Raw genomic sequence first — 12,725 nt, forward strand, 5'->3', positions numbered from 1 at the left:
ATATGATTAAAGGGAAAACATTTTATTAGATGTTTAAATTCACTGTTTCAATCATCATTTTTAGTTTATTGTTAAACATGACAATAACTGTATATCCCCCATGTTATTAATGCTTTCCTATCATCAATCAGTTTTGCTACAACTCATATAGAACTAATGATGCATCACAACTCACACGCTGCTGCTGGTGTCCTCTATTTACAGTTCACACAACTTCAGTACATGTATACTAAACACTTGCATATGGGCTCTTAAAATACTTCTCATTTTTTCGTGTTTTATGAGACTTTTCTGGGTTTAAATCAGCTGTGTTGTCGAATATGGTTCATGAGGTCAGGTCATGAAATGTAGATAACTAGACTATTCATGTGAAGATGAAATACAAATATTTTACGTCAATTTACACATCCAATCCACTGCAATTCAGAGGAAAATGTTTACAAGTCATTTGTTGGGCAGATTTTACATACAAAACATACAATGCACTTATGAATATGAGGCATTGCTAAACTAACAGCATAGTAAATAATCCGCTGAAATTAACTTCACCTCAACAGGCAGCAACATTAAAATGAGCCATATAACAATATGATATGATAACATAACATGGACCACTTTCATTTCTTTATTCTGTTTGCCTCTCTGCTCTGCTTGATGGTATAGCTCAGCTCCACACTCAGTCAAACATAAACATGGATCTGTAACTCTTTATAACAGACCGAGATCAGAAAAGAGAGATGGAGACGGCAATCTTACCCCGCTGCTATGTTTGAACAGAGTGCTGACCACACATCCTGCATGCTGTTTCTGACTGGGGGCTATTTACCACTGCCCAGGAACATGGGCAGTGATAAACTTCCAGAACATGGCAAAATATAAGGAAAATACAGGCAGAGGTCAGGTCCTCTGCAGGTAAACCACTGACTGTATACAAAGATGGATGTCACAGTGGCCCCACAAAAGTAAAGCCAAAATGTATTGATACCCTCCTGGTGGCTGGCTGCAGTATAGATCATAAACTCATAAGCTTCTATGATGACAGATGGGACATGGGCCAAAATTTTTAAAAAATAAAATAAAAATCAGCAATTTCAGGTTGTGCTTTAAATTCTCTTTATTCTGGTAAGTTTAGGTTTTAATTAGTCATTTGATGCCATAACAGGAAGACGTATCGTCCTTCTTTATTCATACAGTCACTGACACTGACACACATTTCACATGGATCGTAAGTGTGGTTGGGTTTTTTGGGAGAAAGATCCAGCATAGTACACCTTCTTATAGGCCCGGGTACCTGATTCATACAACATTGTTTCCATATTATATTCACTGGATTTTTTTTTTCTTGTTGTTTCCATTTATTCATTTTCTCACTCTAATGATTTGTTATGCTCTGGCTGTATCATTGACATGATTAGTGTTTGTTTGCATATACACATATTGTTTTGCTATTTAAAGAATTAAAAAAGGAGCTTGTGTGAAGTTAAGCACTCTAACAAGGTGCAGAGCTTTTATTAAGAAATTGTCAAAATCAAGACCGAGCTCCGTAACCTTCCTTCCTTACCATTAATTAAGTTGTATTTCTTTATTTTATACATATAGGTATCCATGGCTCATGTTGCTTGAATCTATCTCCTGTGGGTCCTTACGCTTTACTAGAGTCCAAAACACCATGTTGCTGGAGTCACCCTTGAATGAACGGAACATCCTAATTTCACCATGGTAAGGTAATTGTAAAAGAGGTGGCCCCTTCCCACCCCCTTTCAGATGGTAAGTCACTTTAACTTAGCGATCGTGCCGGCATGCTCAGTGCCAAACTCTGTGTCGGCGACTGATTATCACGTCTCAGGCCTCAGTTTCGGATGGACAGCTACAGGATGAATTAAGAGGAAGAGGAGTAAATGAAAGCCGAGCTCATTTAAAGTTCCACTCCCCATCCCGGCGATCTTGAAGGTGAGCGAGCAGGCCCGGCAGTGTAAGCCAAGCCTTTGTTGTGATCCAAACACAGACATTAAATGTGATAAGATGCTGGTTGGATAATGACACAGTGTGACTGGTTTTCTGCACATACCAAGCCACTGTATTTACTATCAATATTATGGGTGAGACCAGAACACGGAATTAGAGTGTGTGTGTCCACCTGTGTGTGTGTGTGCATGCGTGTATTGGTCCCACCCATTACCCGGCAGCATGCACCACACACACACGTGGAGGCAGCTTTTAAAGAGGTGGTGTTTATAAAGTCACGCTTTTTTGCCATTCTGGGGTCAGACGCTTGTCACTGCTGTTGGCTTGCCGAGTGCCTGCAGGAGGTAAGTGTCACCTTTTCTGCTGCAGTAATGAATGGCATTCATGCAATATTACAAGCGAACTGGTCATAACCGTGCACATATGCTGTCATTGTCAGTCACTTTGCCGTTGGATAAATTCTTAAAGATAGCATGCAGGATGCTCTGTTTAGTCTCAGCTACAAGGCTTAGCCAACACTTCCGTCCCAGAATGCATTGAGGATTGGAGATTTCATGCCTTAAAAACTAAGAGGGAAGTTTGAAAATGCACGAAGGGGGCTCTCGGCACTTCGCCTCATGGGGTGACAGGCAATTAACCAATTAACTGAACCAGCCGAAGAGTCACACACAGCAGGTCCAGTTTGATTTACAGTGACTGTGTGTGCAAGTAATTTAGACGAAGAATGTGATGTTGCAACTTACGGAGGGACACACAAATTATTCCAATGTGAAAGGAAAAATGTGCAAATAAAAACTTTTGTGTACAGTCTAATTAGAGTTATAGTTGTCTTCCCACGTGGAGATTGACAAGAACAGTTAAAACCAGTTTTGTTATTTGCAAACCGGACGCACGTATTGTAAATGTGTGATTATCCTTCAGTGTGCATGTGTGTTAAATGCAACCAGTAAAGTCACAGATGTCATCTTGATGCAAATTGAGACACTTACAGGATTTTTTTTTTAACTGTGTATATAAGATTATGGTATGTGATGATTCAAATATGCACACACACACACACACACACACACACACAGACACACACACACACACACACGGAGGGTTTGACAGACGCCGTCCCGTCAGTCTAATCTGAATCTTCCACCCCTTTGCTCAGCTGTGTTTTGGAAATAATTCATCCTGTTGTCACAGACAACTTCAAAAGCTGCAGTCCAATATGAGCTGAAATAGACACTCTGGAGATCAGTCTTACATAAGAGCCTCCAGTTACAGCCTGTGCAGTTAATGTATCTATTATTCACTAAACTCATTTGACTTTTGAACCTCTTTATTTATTCATTCTTATCTATTAACCCACACACACAACTTTTTACAAAAGTGAATCCACAGGTTAAATGGAGAACGTAGTCTCAGTTATATTATATTGTTTATAATGTATCATCGTGTTATTGACTAAATGACAATGAAGTGTTGAAAGAACAGGATTCTTAATTGGGTCCGCTGTGTCTGTTCCAGCTGCCTGGAACATCAACAACAACGCCGACCCCAGTGCAGAGTGTCAGGTATGGGGCACACACACACACACACACACACACACACACACACACACACACACACACACACGCACACACACAGTAAATCCTCTCCAGGCACACGACATGTGTTGACAGTCCAAACACGTCCAGACTGACCTGTCACACACGTCCACACCGGAAACTATCAATGGCCCAGAGCCTGGCGCCCGCTGCTCATCAAGGCAGAACAAATGCTGTGTTTACCTTACAGACACACAGTGTCACCTGGACATCACCTTTACACCTTATCCTGATCCATATCCACACCGGGGCCTCCGGTAGAAATGAGAAGATTAAAGAAATGACAGCTGTGTCCTGATGCTGCAGGCTGCTGCGGTGGAAAACAACACCCAAAATATCATCAGTGTTATTGTCATGTAGTGAAGCATGAACGTGATTTTATCTGCTCCTGCTCTGAAGAGGGGACCGTACAGCAGGCAGAGTGACACCTCTGTTGCGCTCTTCACCCACATGCAAAGCCTTTAACTAAAGGCAAAAACCTCAGGAATATTCAGTGACTCACCCTGAGTAGAAGAGCTTTTCCTGCCAATCCTTTCTTGTACTCTATGTAGACCTGATCTATTGTTTTTAATTCATAAATGTTATGAATAGTCTGTTTATTTCAATTCTGTCTCTCTCTCTCTCTGTTTTCCTTTGTCTACAATGAAGAAATTTTCTTTTTTCTTTTCTTTTCTTTTTTCTTTTCTTTCTTTCTTTCGTTTTTAGTTAATCTCATCAAATCGACAATCAAAAACACATGAAAAATAAACAACATGGTCTTCCTTTCAATAAACATCAAATTATAAATCAATCACTATTCCTTTAAAATTCATAGCAAACACTTTTTGGATCCAGATATATCAACATGATAATATTTCATAAATGTATCTCTTATAGCTATCCATCCTGCCTTTTTACAGCTGTGCTGCTATTTATGACGTTTATTATTATGATTTTTCATGACAAACAAGTGTAAATTATCAATTATCATCATTGGCCACGTCTCCTTCGTTAAAGACATCTGTGATCTCAGTGGTACTAACCTGGTTAAATAAATACAAATGCTTCATCTGAATTACAAGGATCGATATGTTCCATAAACAAAAGATTTTAAAGACATAATATACAGTTATGTCTTTAAAGTCATAGAGGGCTGCTGTACAGTTAATGAATTAAAATGCCGACCTTTCTTATATGTTTTGTTGAGTTGTGCGCTTATGTAATCCAGAATGTTTCCAGCAGTGTTCAAGCCAGAGAAATCAACATGTTTATTCGAGGTAACTCTGCCTTTCATTTGGTTGCCTCTCGCTATAACTTCCGGGAGCGAGGCAGAGAGTGACGAGGGAAGAAACAAGACTAAAAGAAATGTAAATAAAAATGAAAAAACATAACCTCATGTTTGAACATTTGTGCCTCAGTCATGTCAGACAGATTTAGTCATCAGATCCCACATAGTGGTCGTCTAATAGTTGTTTTCACCAGCAAGCCTTAAACTAACTTTTCCTTTAACCTTAAAATAATCTAATTAAAATGAAAGATATTTGTACTTTAAATTTCCCTTCTTATTCAGGTCAGATAGACACAAAACATTCATAGATTTGCTTAAACACTCTTCTCACAGTGACTCACACTGACAGGTAGGAAGCGGTCAGTGAAACCACAGTTGTTCACCACATGATTGAGCAATGCTGGAGGGAGGTGCGAGTTTATTTCATCCACCTGCCCCGCTCAGATTGTCACTTTCCATCTCAAGACAAGCATGCTGATATCCCACGCTCATGTCCACATCCACATCCTGTTGTTTCCTCTGTGTGGCCTCAGAGCTGAAGGAGCTGATGAAGGACCAGAAGCAGGAGAGCTACTGGCAGGAGATGGGCCGATGGGGCGGCTACGAGGAGAGCATCGACCCTCAGTCCGGGATGTGGGCGTCCTCGCACATCTCCTACCTCACCTTCAGGAGCCTCATCCAGCTGCGGCGCACCATGAACCCAGGTCGGTGAGGAAAAACCAATGAAAACATCAGCATGTAAACATTTTCAGTACACTGAAATACTGCACTTAAGTAGATTTTTTGAGGTACTTCTACTTCACTTTGGTAATTCCTTTTTTATGTTATGTAATATGGCATGCACCTGACAGCTTTAGTGGCCAGTTGCTTTGCAGATTCATATTTCAAATACAAAGTACAATCACAAAAACATCATGATGCATTAACATACACACTAGTAGTATCTGAAGTAGTCACCTTCACTCCAACAGGTGTGACCATTTTCGACTGTGAAGAGCAGACCTTGGCCGGCATCGCCGAGAAGATGGTCAACGAGATGGTGAACAAGAATGAGATCAGACCTGGAGACAAGGAAGGAGTGCTGAAATCTCTGCTTCAAAACCGCAGGTATCCTGCAAGGCATCAGCCAACGGTGACTCAAACATAACTGACCTACATTATGGCTATGAGCTGATGCTGTTGTTTAAAGCTGCGAGTGATGTCGCTCAGAAAAAGGGGAGCAGAACACATAGCCGCTGTAGAGCTCAGACCCGTAATTATGCAACACATTCTCTGACCACCAAAACACTTTCCCTCTGCTGAAGTCTTTATTAAAGGTGACCTGTGTGCACCGCAGTCATTACGGGTCAATCTAAGGAGACGCATACTGCACTGTCACTGTGAATGAAAACGTCATCAAACTAATTTAGATCAAGGAGCATGAAGTATTTAAGTTGTCTATTTTAATTAGATGTTTGATTCCTTTCTGATGTAAGTATGTGTAATTTGTAATTTGTTTTCTTTTGTCAAAGGCGCCCAAATGCATATGTCCCCACTTTTTTAGAATAAACTTTTCAATTATATCCTGTGCAACAGGTATCGCAGGTCTTTAGATTGTACTAGATTGTATAAGATTGACTAGTGAAGTGCCAGTTCAAAACCTCGGCAGAGATGATCTGGTAATGTGAGGGGTTTATAGTGCCAATCTTAAGCCTCCTGAACTGCTCACACACTCATCGAGGCAGGCCCAATGGTACTAAACATGTATGATATTTTCAAATTAAAATCAGGATGATTACATCTGCGCTTTGTGAGATGTATTTCACCAACCAATGAAAGAGACATCCAGAAGCAGCTGACGTCGTTATCCAAGAACGATAAACTTTGTAGTCCTTGAGGCTAAAGTAACATACGACTGTTGACAGTAAATTAAAATCTCACCTCCAGTTCTCACTGAAGAGTAAAAAACCTGTGTTGGCCACGTCTTCCCACTCATCCAGACTTTTGCTTTTGTTTTTTCTCACTTCAGCACATTACATCAGCAAGTCGTTGCACCACGCTTATCTCCATTTTGTTTATGTCTGCTTCCCCATGAGATCACATGAGACGTGCCATGAAACCACACCGCTGCTGCTGTACAGAGCAGAAATCATATTTTCTATGGTTAGATGGTTCTCTGGTGAAAATTGATTGCTGATTATTTTGGTTCTTTCATTTAATTTAAGCTAACATATTTATCATACAAACATAAGCTTGGCAATGACTTTCTCATTTTCAAAAGAATTCAAAAGGGCCTCATCTCATGAAGCGTAAGAAAAATGTCCACCAGTTCCTCGTCTATCACCTGTGAACAATTTGCATGTCTGTCCTTGCCGCCTCATACAAGAACAGCCAGTGACTCATGCTGTTTTCTCCTTACAGCCAATCAGTTGACCTAGAGAGCCAAGCCCTGACCGATGGGGGGGACTTGAAGAAGTTTTCAGTCAAGGAAAGGGTAAGTTCTTCACGATCCATCTGAATGACATCAAAAGTTACAAATAATGGAGGGGATGGGAAGGTTTGCTCACTGACGTTTGTTCCTTCAGGGGTATGAATCGGACCGCGTAGAGGCCTCTATGGTGCTCGTGGGTAAGTGAATGTTTGCATTGTCTTCATGTATGAGTTCAGCGTGTGTGTTTGTATGCCCACTTTCTCTGGGTGTACATATGTGGTTTTCTCCATTAATATAACAATTCTGTCCCTCTCAGGAGCCTTGGACTTTCTGGAAAAGCCCACGGTTACGTTTGTGCGTCTGAAGGAGTCGGTGGTGCTCGACTCGGCCTTGGAGGCTCCGGTGCCTGTGCGTTTCGTCTTCGTTCTGGTGGGCCCCAGCAAGACTGACATGGACTACCACGAGACTGGCCGTGCCATGTCAGCACTAATGGCTGATAAAGTGAGTTACTGCTGAAGCTTTCTGTAGACTTAAAATGTGTGTGCGGTGACACATTAAAGGATGAGTTCAACCGAAAAATGAAGATCCTTACTTAAAGACTGTGCCGGTGTTTCTCTGACCTTGCTTCCTGACCCCCCAAGGCTGCACTTTTAACATCCCATTTACTATTTTCATCCCAGGTCTTCAATCAGGCAGCTTTTCAGGCAAAGAGCGCCCGTGAGCTGACCGACGCCGTCGCCGACTTCATGGACTGCAGCATCGTCATCCCACCAACCGAGATCCAGAATGAAGCGGAGCTCACCTCGCTTATAAGCTTTCAAAAGAAACTGCTGCAGGACCGGTTCCAGGCCCCTGATACCACGCCCGGCCTGGACTCCAAGCCTCGCAGGCGTGAGTGCAACTGTGATGCAACTGAAGCACTTAAATGATCAGTTTTCTATTGTCAAATCTTGTTTTCTTCCAGTCTCCAGCTCTTCAGGGTCTACACCTGAAGACCCTCTGTCCCGTACTGGCCGACCATTTGGTGGGATGCTTCGAGACATAAAGAGGCGCTACCAATACTACAAGAGTGATATGACGGATGCTCTAAACTCCCAGGTTCTCGCTGCTGTCATCTTCATCTACTTCGCCGCCCTGTCTCCTGCCATCACCTTTGGAGGACTGCTGGGTAATGCATGCTTATTTGTTTGCATCTTGATATTGCTGCTGCATGCGATAGATGCGATAATAACGCCATCCTTTTCGCTGCTACAGCTGATAAGGTGGACAACATGATGGGTGTCCCAGAGCTCCTCATCTCCACCAGCATTCAGGGTATCATCTTCTGCTTCGTAGCTGCTCAGCCTGTCCTGGTGATTGGTTTCTCTGGTCCTCTGCTGGTGTTTGAGGAGGCCTTCTTTGCAGTAAGTTATACCGCCGAATCCCTTCCGCATCTTTTTTTTGATAGTCTCTTCAGATCCATTTGAAACCCCTGAACTCATCCCATCTTTCCTTCATCCAGTTCTGCAAGTCTCAGGGCATTGAGTACATTGTGGGGAGAGTGTGGGTCGGAGTGTGGCTGGTCATCATCGTGGTGGTCATCGTGGCCTGTGAGGGCAGCTTCCTGGTGCGCTACATGTCCCGCTTCACCCAGGAAATCTTCTCCATCCTCATCTCCCTCATCTTCATCTATGAAACCTTTGCCAAGCTGGGGAGGGTAAATCCATCTCCATCCATTTCACACATTTGGTTTAAAGGTCCCACATTGTGCTCATTTTCAGATTCATGCTTTTATTTTGGATCCCTACTAGAAAATGTTTACATGCTTTAATGTTAAAACAAAAACATTACTTGAGCCCAGTCTGCTCTGATTGGTCAGCTATCACAAGCCTGAGCAGGCACCGCCCAACCATATATATGTATCAGCTCTGCTGCACAGTTTATGACATCACGGACTGTGTATGTTTCTCAATGGACTGAGCTTTTAGACATCAAAATCCCATTTTCTACTATATGGGACCTTTAATATCTGTTTCTCATGGCCAGATTATTTCTTTATCTCTCCTGATTTCTCTTTAGATATTTAAGTCCCACCCGCTGATCCTGAACTATGACCATCTCAACTCAAGTGTAGAAAATCCATGGCACCCAATAGTGGAAGAGACAGTATTGTTTGACAATGCTACTGGCAACAGGACCGTTAAAATCAACACAGTTAAGCCACCGTACCCCAACACTGCCCTGCTCTCCATGTGCCTCATGTTAGGCTGCTTCTTCATTGCTTACTTCCTGCGGCAGTTCAAGAACGGCACTTTTCTTCCCGGGAAGGTGAGTCGGCGGAGATCGTAGAGTCCAATTGCAGATTGTTTCAGTAAAGACCTCTTACCCTGCAATGAATGCACAAGTTGTTTTAGATTTTCTAAAACTGTTTACTTTTATTTTATCTCATTTTGTTTTTTTCTCTGATCTGTGCATTCCAGGTCAGACGTTTGATCGGGGACTTTGGCGTGCCTATTTCCATTTTCCTCATGATCCTTGTGGACTACAACATTGAGGATACCTACACTCAGGTTGGTTCATGAGTCTCAGCCTCCAAGTCCAGTTTTTATGTGCTGATTCTGTGCACATTTCAGCTGAGATTCAAAAGGATGGCTTTGCATTTTTGAAATTCTCCTTTATTATGTAGAAATTCCTATTTTGTCCAATTAACCACCCCAAAATCTGTTTCAATGTACAAATGGACACCTGAATATTGTTAAGCACAGAAATAATGTTGAACCTATCCATTAATCGATGTCTTTCGATTTTCAGAAACTAGTTGTTCCCAAAGGTCTCATGGTGTCCAACCCGGCCAAAAGAGGCTGGCTTATCAACCCCTTTGGAGAGCACCAGGCTTTCCCTGTGTGGCTCATGTTTGCATGCTGTGTCCCGGCTCTGCTTGTCTTCATTCTTATCTTTCTAGAGTCTCAGATCACAACGTGAGTCAACAGCAGCATCACTCACCTAAGTATCATTACACCTCGCGGCTTTAACTGTACCTGTTTCACATGTTGCATCTGTTAACAGTCTGATTGTGAGTAAACCTGAGAGGAAGATGGTCAAAGGCTCTGGTTTCCACTTTGACTTGCTGGTTTTAGTCGGCATGGGAGGGCTCAGCGCAATATTCGGCGTGCCGTGGCTGAGTGCTGCCACGGTGCGATCCGTCACCCACGCCAACGCCCTCACCGTCATGAGCAAAGGACCAAAACCTGTAATTGAGAAGGTGATGGAGCAGAGGGTCAGTGGCATCCTGGTGGCGCTGCTGGTCGGTAAGTATTTGAGAAATCTGCAGGTCTGACATTAAAGGTCACCTTCCTTTATCTGAATGTCTGCTTCTGTTTAGGTCTGTCAATCCTGATAGAGCCAGTCCTGAAGATGATTCCCATGGCGGCCTTGTTTGGGATCTTTCTCTACATGGGAGTTACATCACTCAGTGGTATCCAGCTGTGGGATCGTATGCTGCTTCTGCTCATCCCTAAGAAATACCACCCAGATGAACCCTACGCCACCAGAGTAAGAGTCCTAAGATACAACTGAAGGGTTTTATCTATAATTATATTGAATAATTGCAGTGCGCGTTAGGACTGTTGTCACTTTAAGTGGAAGAGCCCCATATACATTTATGCAGTAACTGAGGGTACTTGTACTTCATTTAAGTCTTTTCCCTTCATGCTACCTTGTATTTATAGTCCATTACATCTCAGAGGGATATATTGTTCCTTTTCACTCTTCTTCATTTAGTTAACAGCTTTACTTTCTACTTACTTTGGAAATTTGGACTTCAACATATAAAACATATGATGACCTCATAAAATGTAATCCATTCTTCTAAACTGAACAAATGTACTGTAGTATTCTACTGTAAAGTATTTTATCTGTGTTGGAGTATTTTCAGAGTGCGGTATACTTCCTCTACCACTGTTGAGAAGTACCTGAATCACATTAAGTCACATGCTGTATGTTGGCCACCATCAGAGCCTCTAAATCTCATCAGAAACCCCAAAGTATCCGCGTGTCCAGTCATTTTTATGTGACTAATATTTCTGCATGTGGATTGCAGGTGAAAACAGGAAGGATGCACTTGTTCACGGCCATCCAGATAGTGTGCCTCGCACTTTTGTGGATTATTAAGTCTAGTCCGATATCCCTCGCACTTCCCTTCGTACTCATCCTCACCATCCCTCTACGCATGTTTATGACTGGGCGTCTCTTCACCGAACTTGAAATGAAATGTGTAAGTATTCATGTCATATGATTTTGATTAAGTAATCCAGATGTGTGGGATGTGTGTGAGAGATGAACACTCATGTTTCTCGGTTTCAGCTGGATGCCGACGACGCCAAAGTGACATTTGAGGAGGAGCCAGGGCAGGATGTATACTTTGAATCCCAGATGCCATTGTAAATGTCGTCTGCGACAGCCACCAGCAGCATTGCATTTTATCAAAAAAAAAATCTATTTATTTTATATGAGGCTCAAATGAATGTTTCATCTACCTATGAGCACAAACATGTTTTGAGTATTTTTTCATGAGTAGCGCAGATACAAATTCTATCTTTATATTGAAATACCATCTTGATCAAACTCCTGAAGAGTTTTAACAGTCACTCAGGTAAACTCTTTGCCTCAAGTTGTTTTGTCTCCTGTGCTTTAAAAGCCGCTGAAGCTGGAAATTGTTGAGAAAAACATTAACGTGTTTTTACAGAATGGAAAGAAATAAGATAGACTCTTTAAACATGCCAGTACTCTGAAACAAATAGACTGAATGCTGAGAGGAAAATACTGTAGCACTAAAAAAGCCAAAATCTGTATGTTTGTCCATGCAACCACACGTTGAATGTAATGCTGTAACATGTGCCACTTGAGTTATTGTTGTATTCTCTTGTTTGATGCTGATGAAGTTAAAAATCAAAATCTCAGCTCAAATGATGTATAAATTATGACGCAGTGATGCAATAGATATTTAAGCAAGAATGATCAACCTGGTAACACAGCAGAGGAAAAGGAAAACACCACAATGCAGGAAGGAAAAACACTGACATTTTTTACTGTGTTTTACATTGCTGTCCTCTTGTTATCTCTCTATAAATAATAAACACTACCTCCCAAAATATCCATCAACTTAGCTTTATTGAGTGTGGTTAGGTTTTGATTAGGATGAAGGAAAGCAGATCTTATTTCTTATTTTTTGTCTGTCACTGATTGCCCGATTGATTGATTACTCCTCGTTGTACTGCTGGCACATTCGTGAACAACAAGAATGCGACACCCCGAAAAACACGTCTTAATCTTTACGTAGCATATCTATCTAATGAAAACTGGAATACAATAATGTCTAGACGATGAAGGAAAACGAAAATGAAGAGAATAGGGTTTGGCATATTAGCATCAAGAGTAAGTACCATGATTCAACACCCTCCGGCTCACAAGATGACCCCACCATTAAACCGTAACGCTGCTCTACGCGGAA

At 41.8% G+C, this 12,725-nt stretch overlaps 1 protein-coding gene across 2 annotated transcripts; it reads left to right on the top strand.

Annotated features, from left to right (window-relative positions):
• The first annotated feature begins 3,489 nt into the window (after positions 1-3,489).
• slc4a1b (solute carrier family 4 member 1b (Diego blood group)) lies at positions 3,490-12,368 on the top strand. 2 transcript variants are annotated; one of them, XM_037082292.1, is made up of 17 exons: positions 3,490-3,527; positions 5,361-5,531; positions 5,799-5,934; positions 7,228-7,300; positions 7,392-7,434; positions 7,554-7,738; positions 7,918-8,128; positions 8,202-8,405; positions 8,492-8,640; positions 8,739-8,933; positions 9,296-9,544; positions 9,697-9,786; positions 10,028-10,194; positions 10,283-10,524; positions 10,599-10,768; positions 11,316-11,489; positions 11,579-12,368. In XM_037082292.1, the coding sequence occupies exons 2-17, from the start codon at positions 5,375-5,377 to the stop codon at positions 11,657-11,659; spliced, it is 2,526 nt and encodes an 841-aa protein (XP_036938187.1). In that variant the 5' UTR covers positions 3,490-3,527; positions 5,361-5,374; the 3' UTR covers positions 11,660-12,368. The 2 variants fall into 2 exon arrangements, with proteins under 2 accessions (XP_036938187.1, XP_036938186.1); XM_037082291.1 differs by lacking the exon at positions 3,490-3,527 and having other exon boundaries at positions 4,698-5,531.
• The last annotated feature ends 357 nt before the right edge of the window (positions 12,369-12,725 follow it).

Source organism: Acanthopagrus latus, chromosome 20, assembly GCF_904848185.1.
Source record: "Acanthopagrus latus isolate v.2019 chromosome 20, fAcaLat1.1, whole genome shotgun sequence".
NCBI lineage: Eukaryota > Metazoa > Chordata > Actinopteri > Spariformes > Sparidae > Acanthopagrus > Acanthopagrus latus.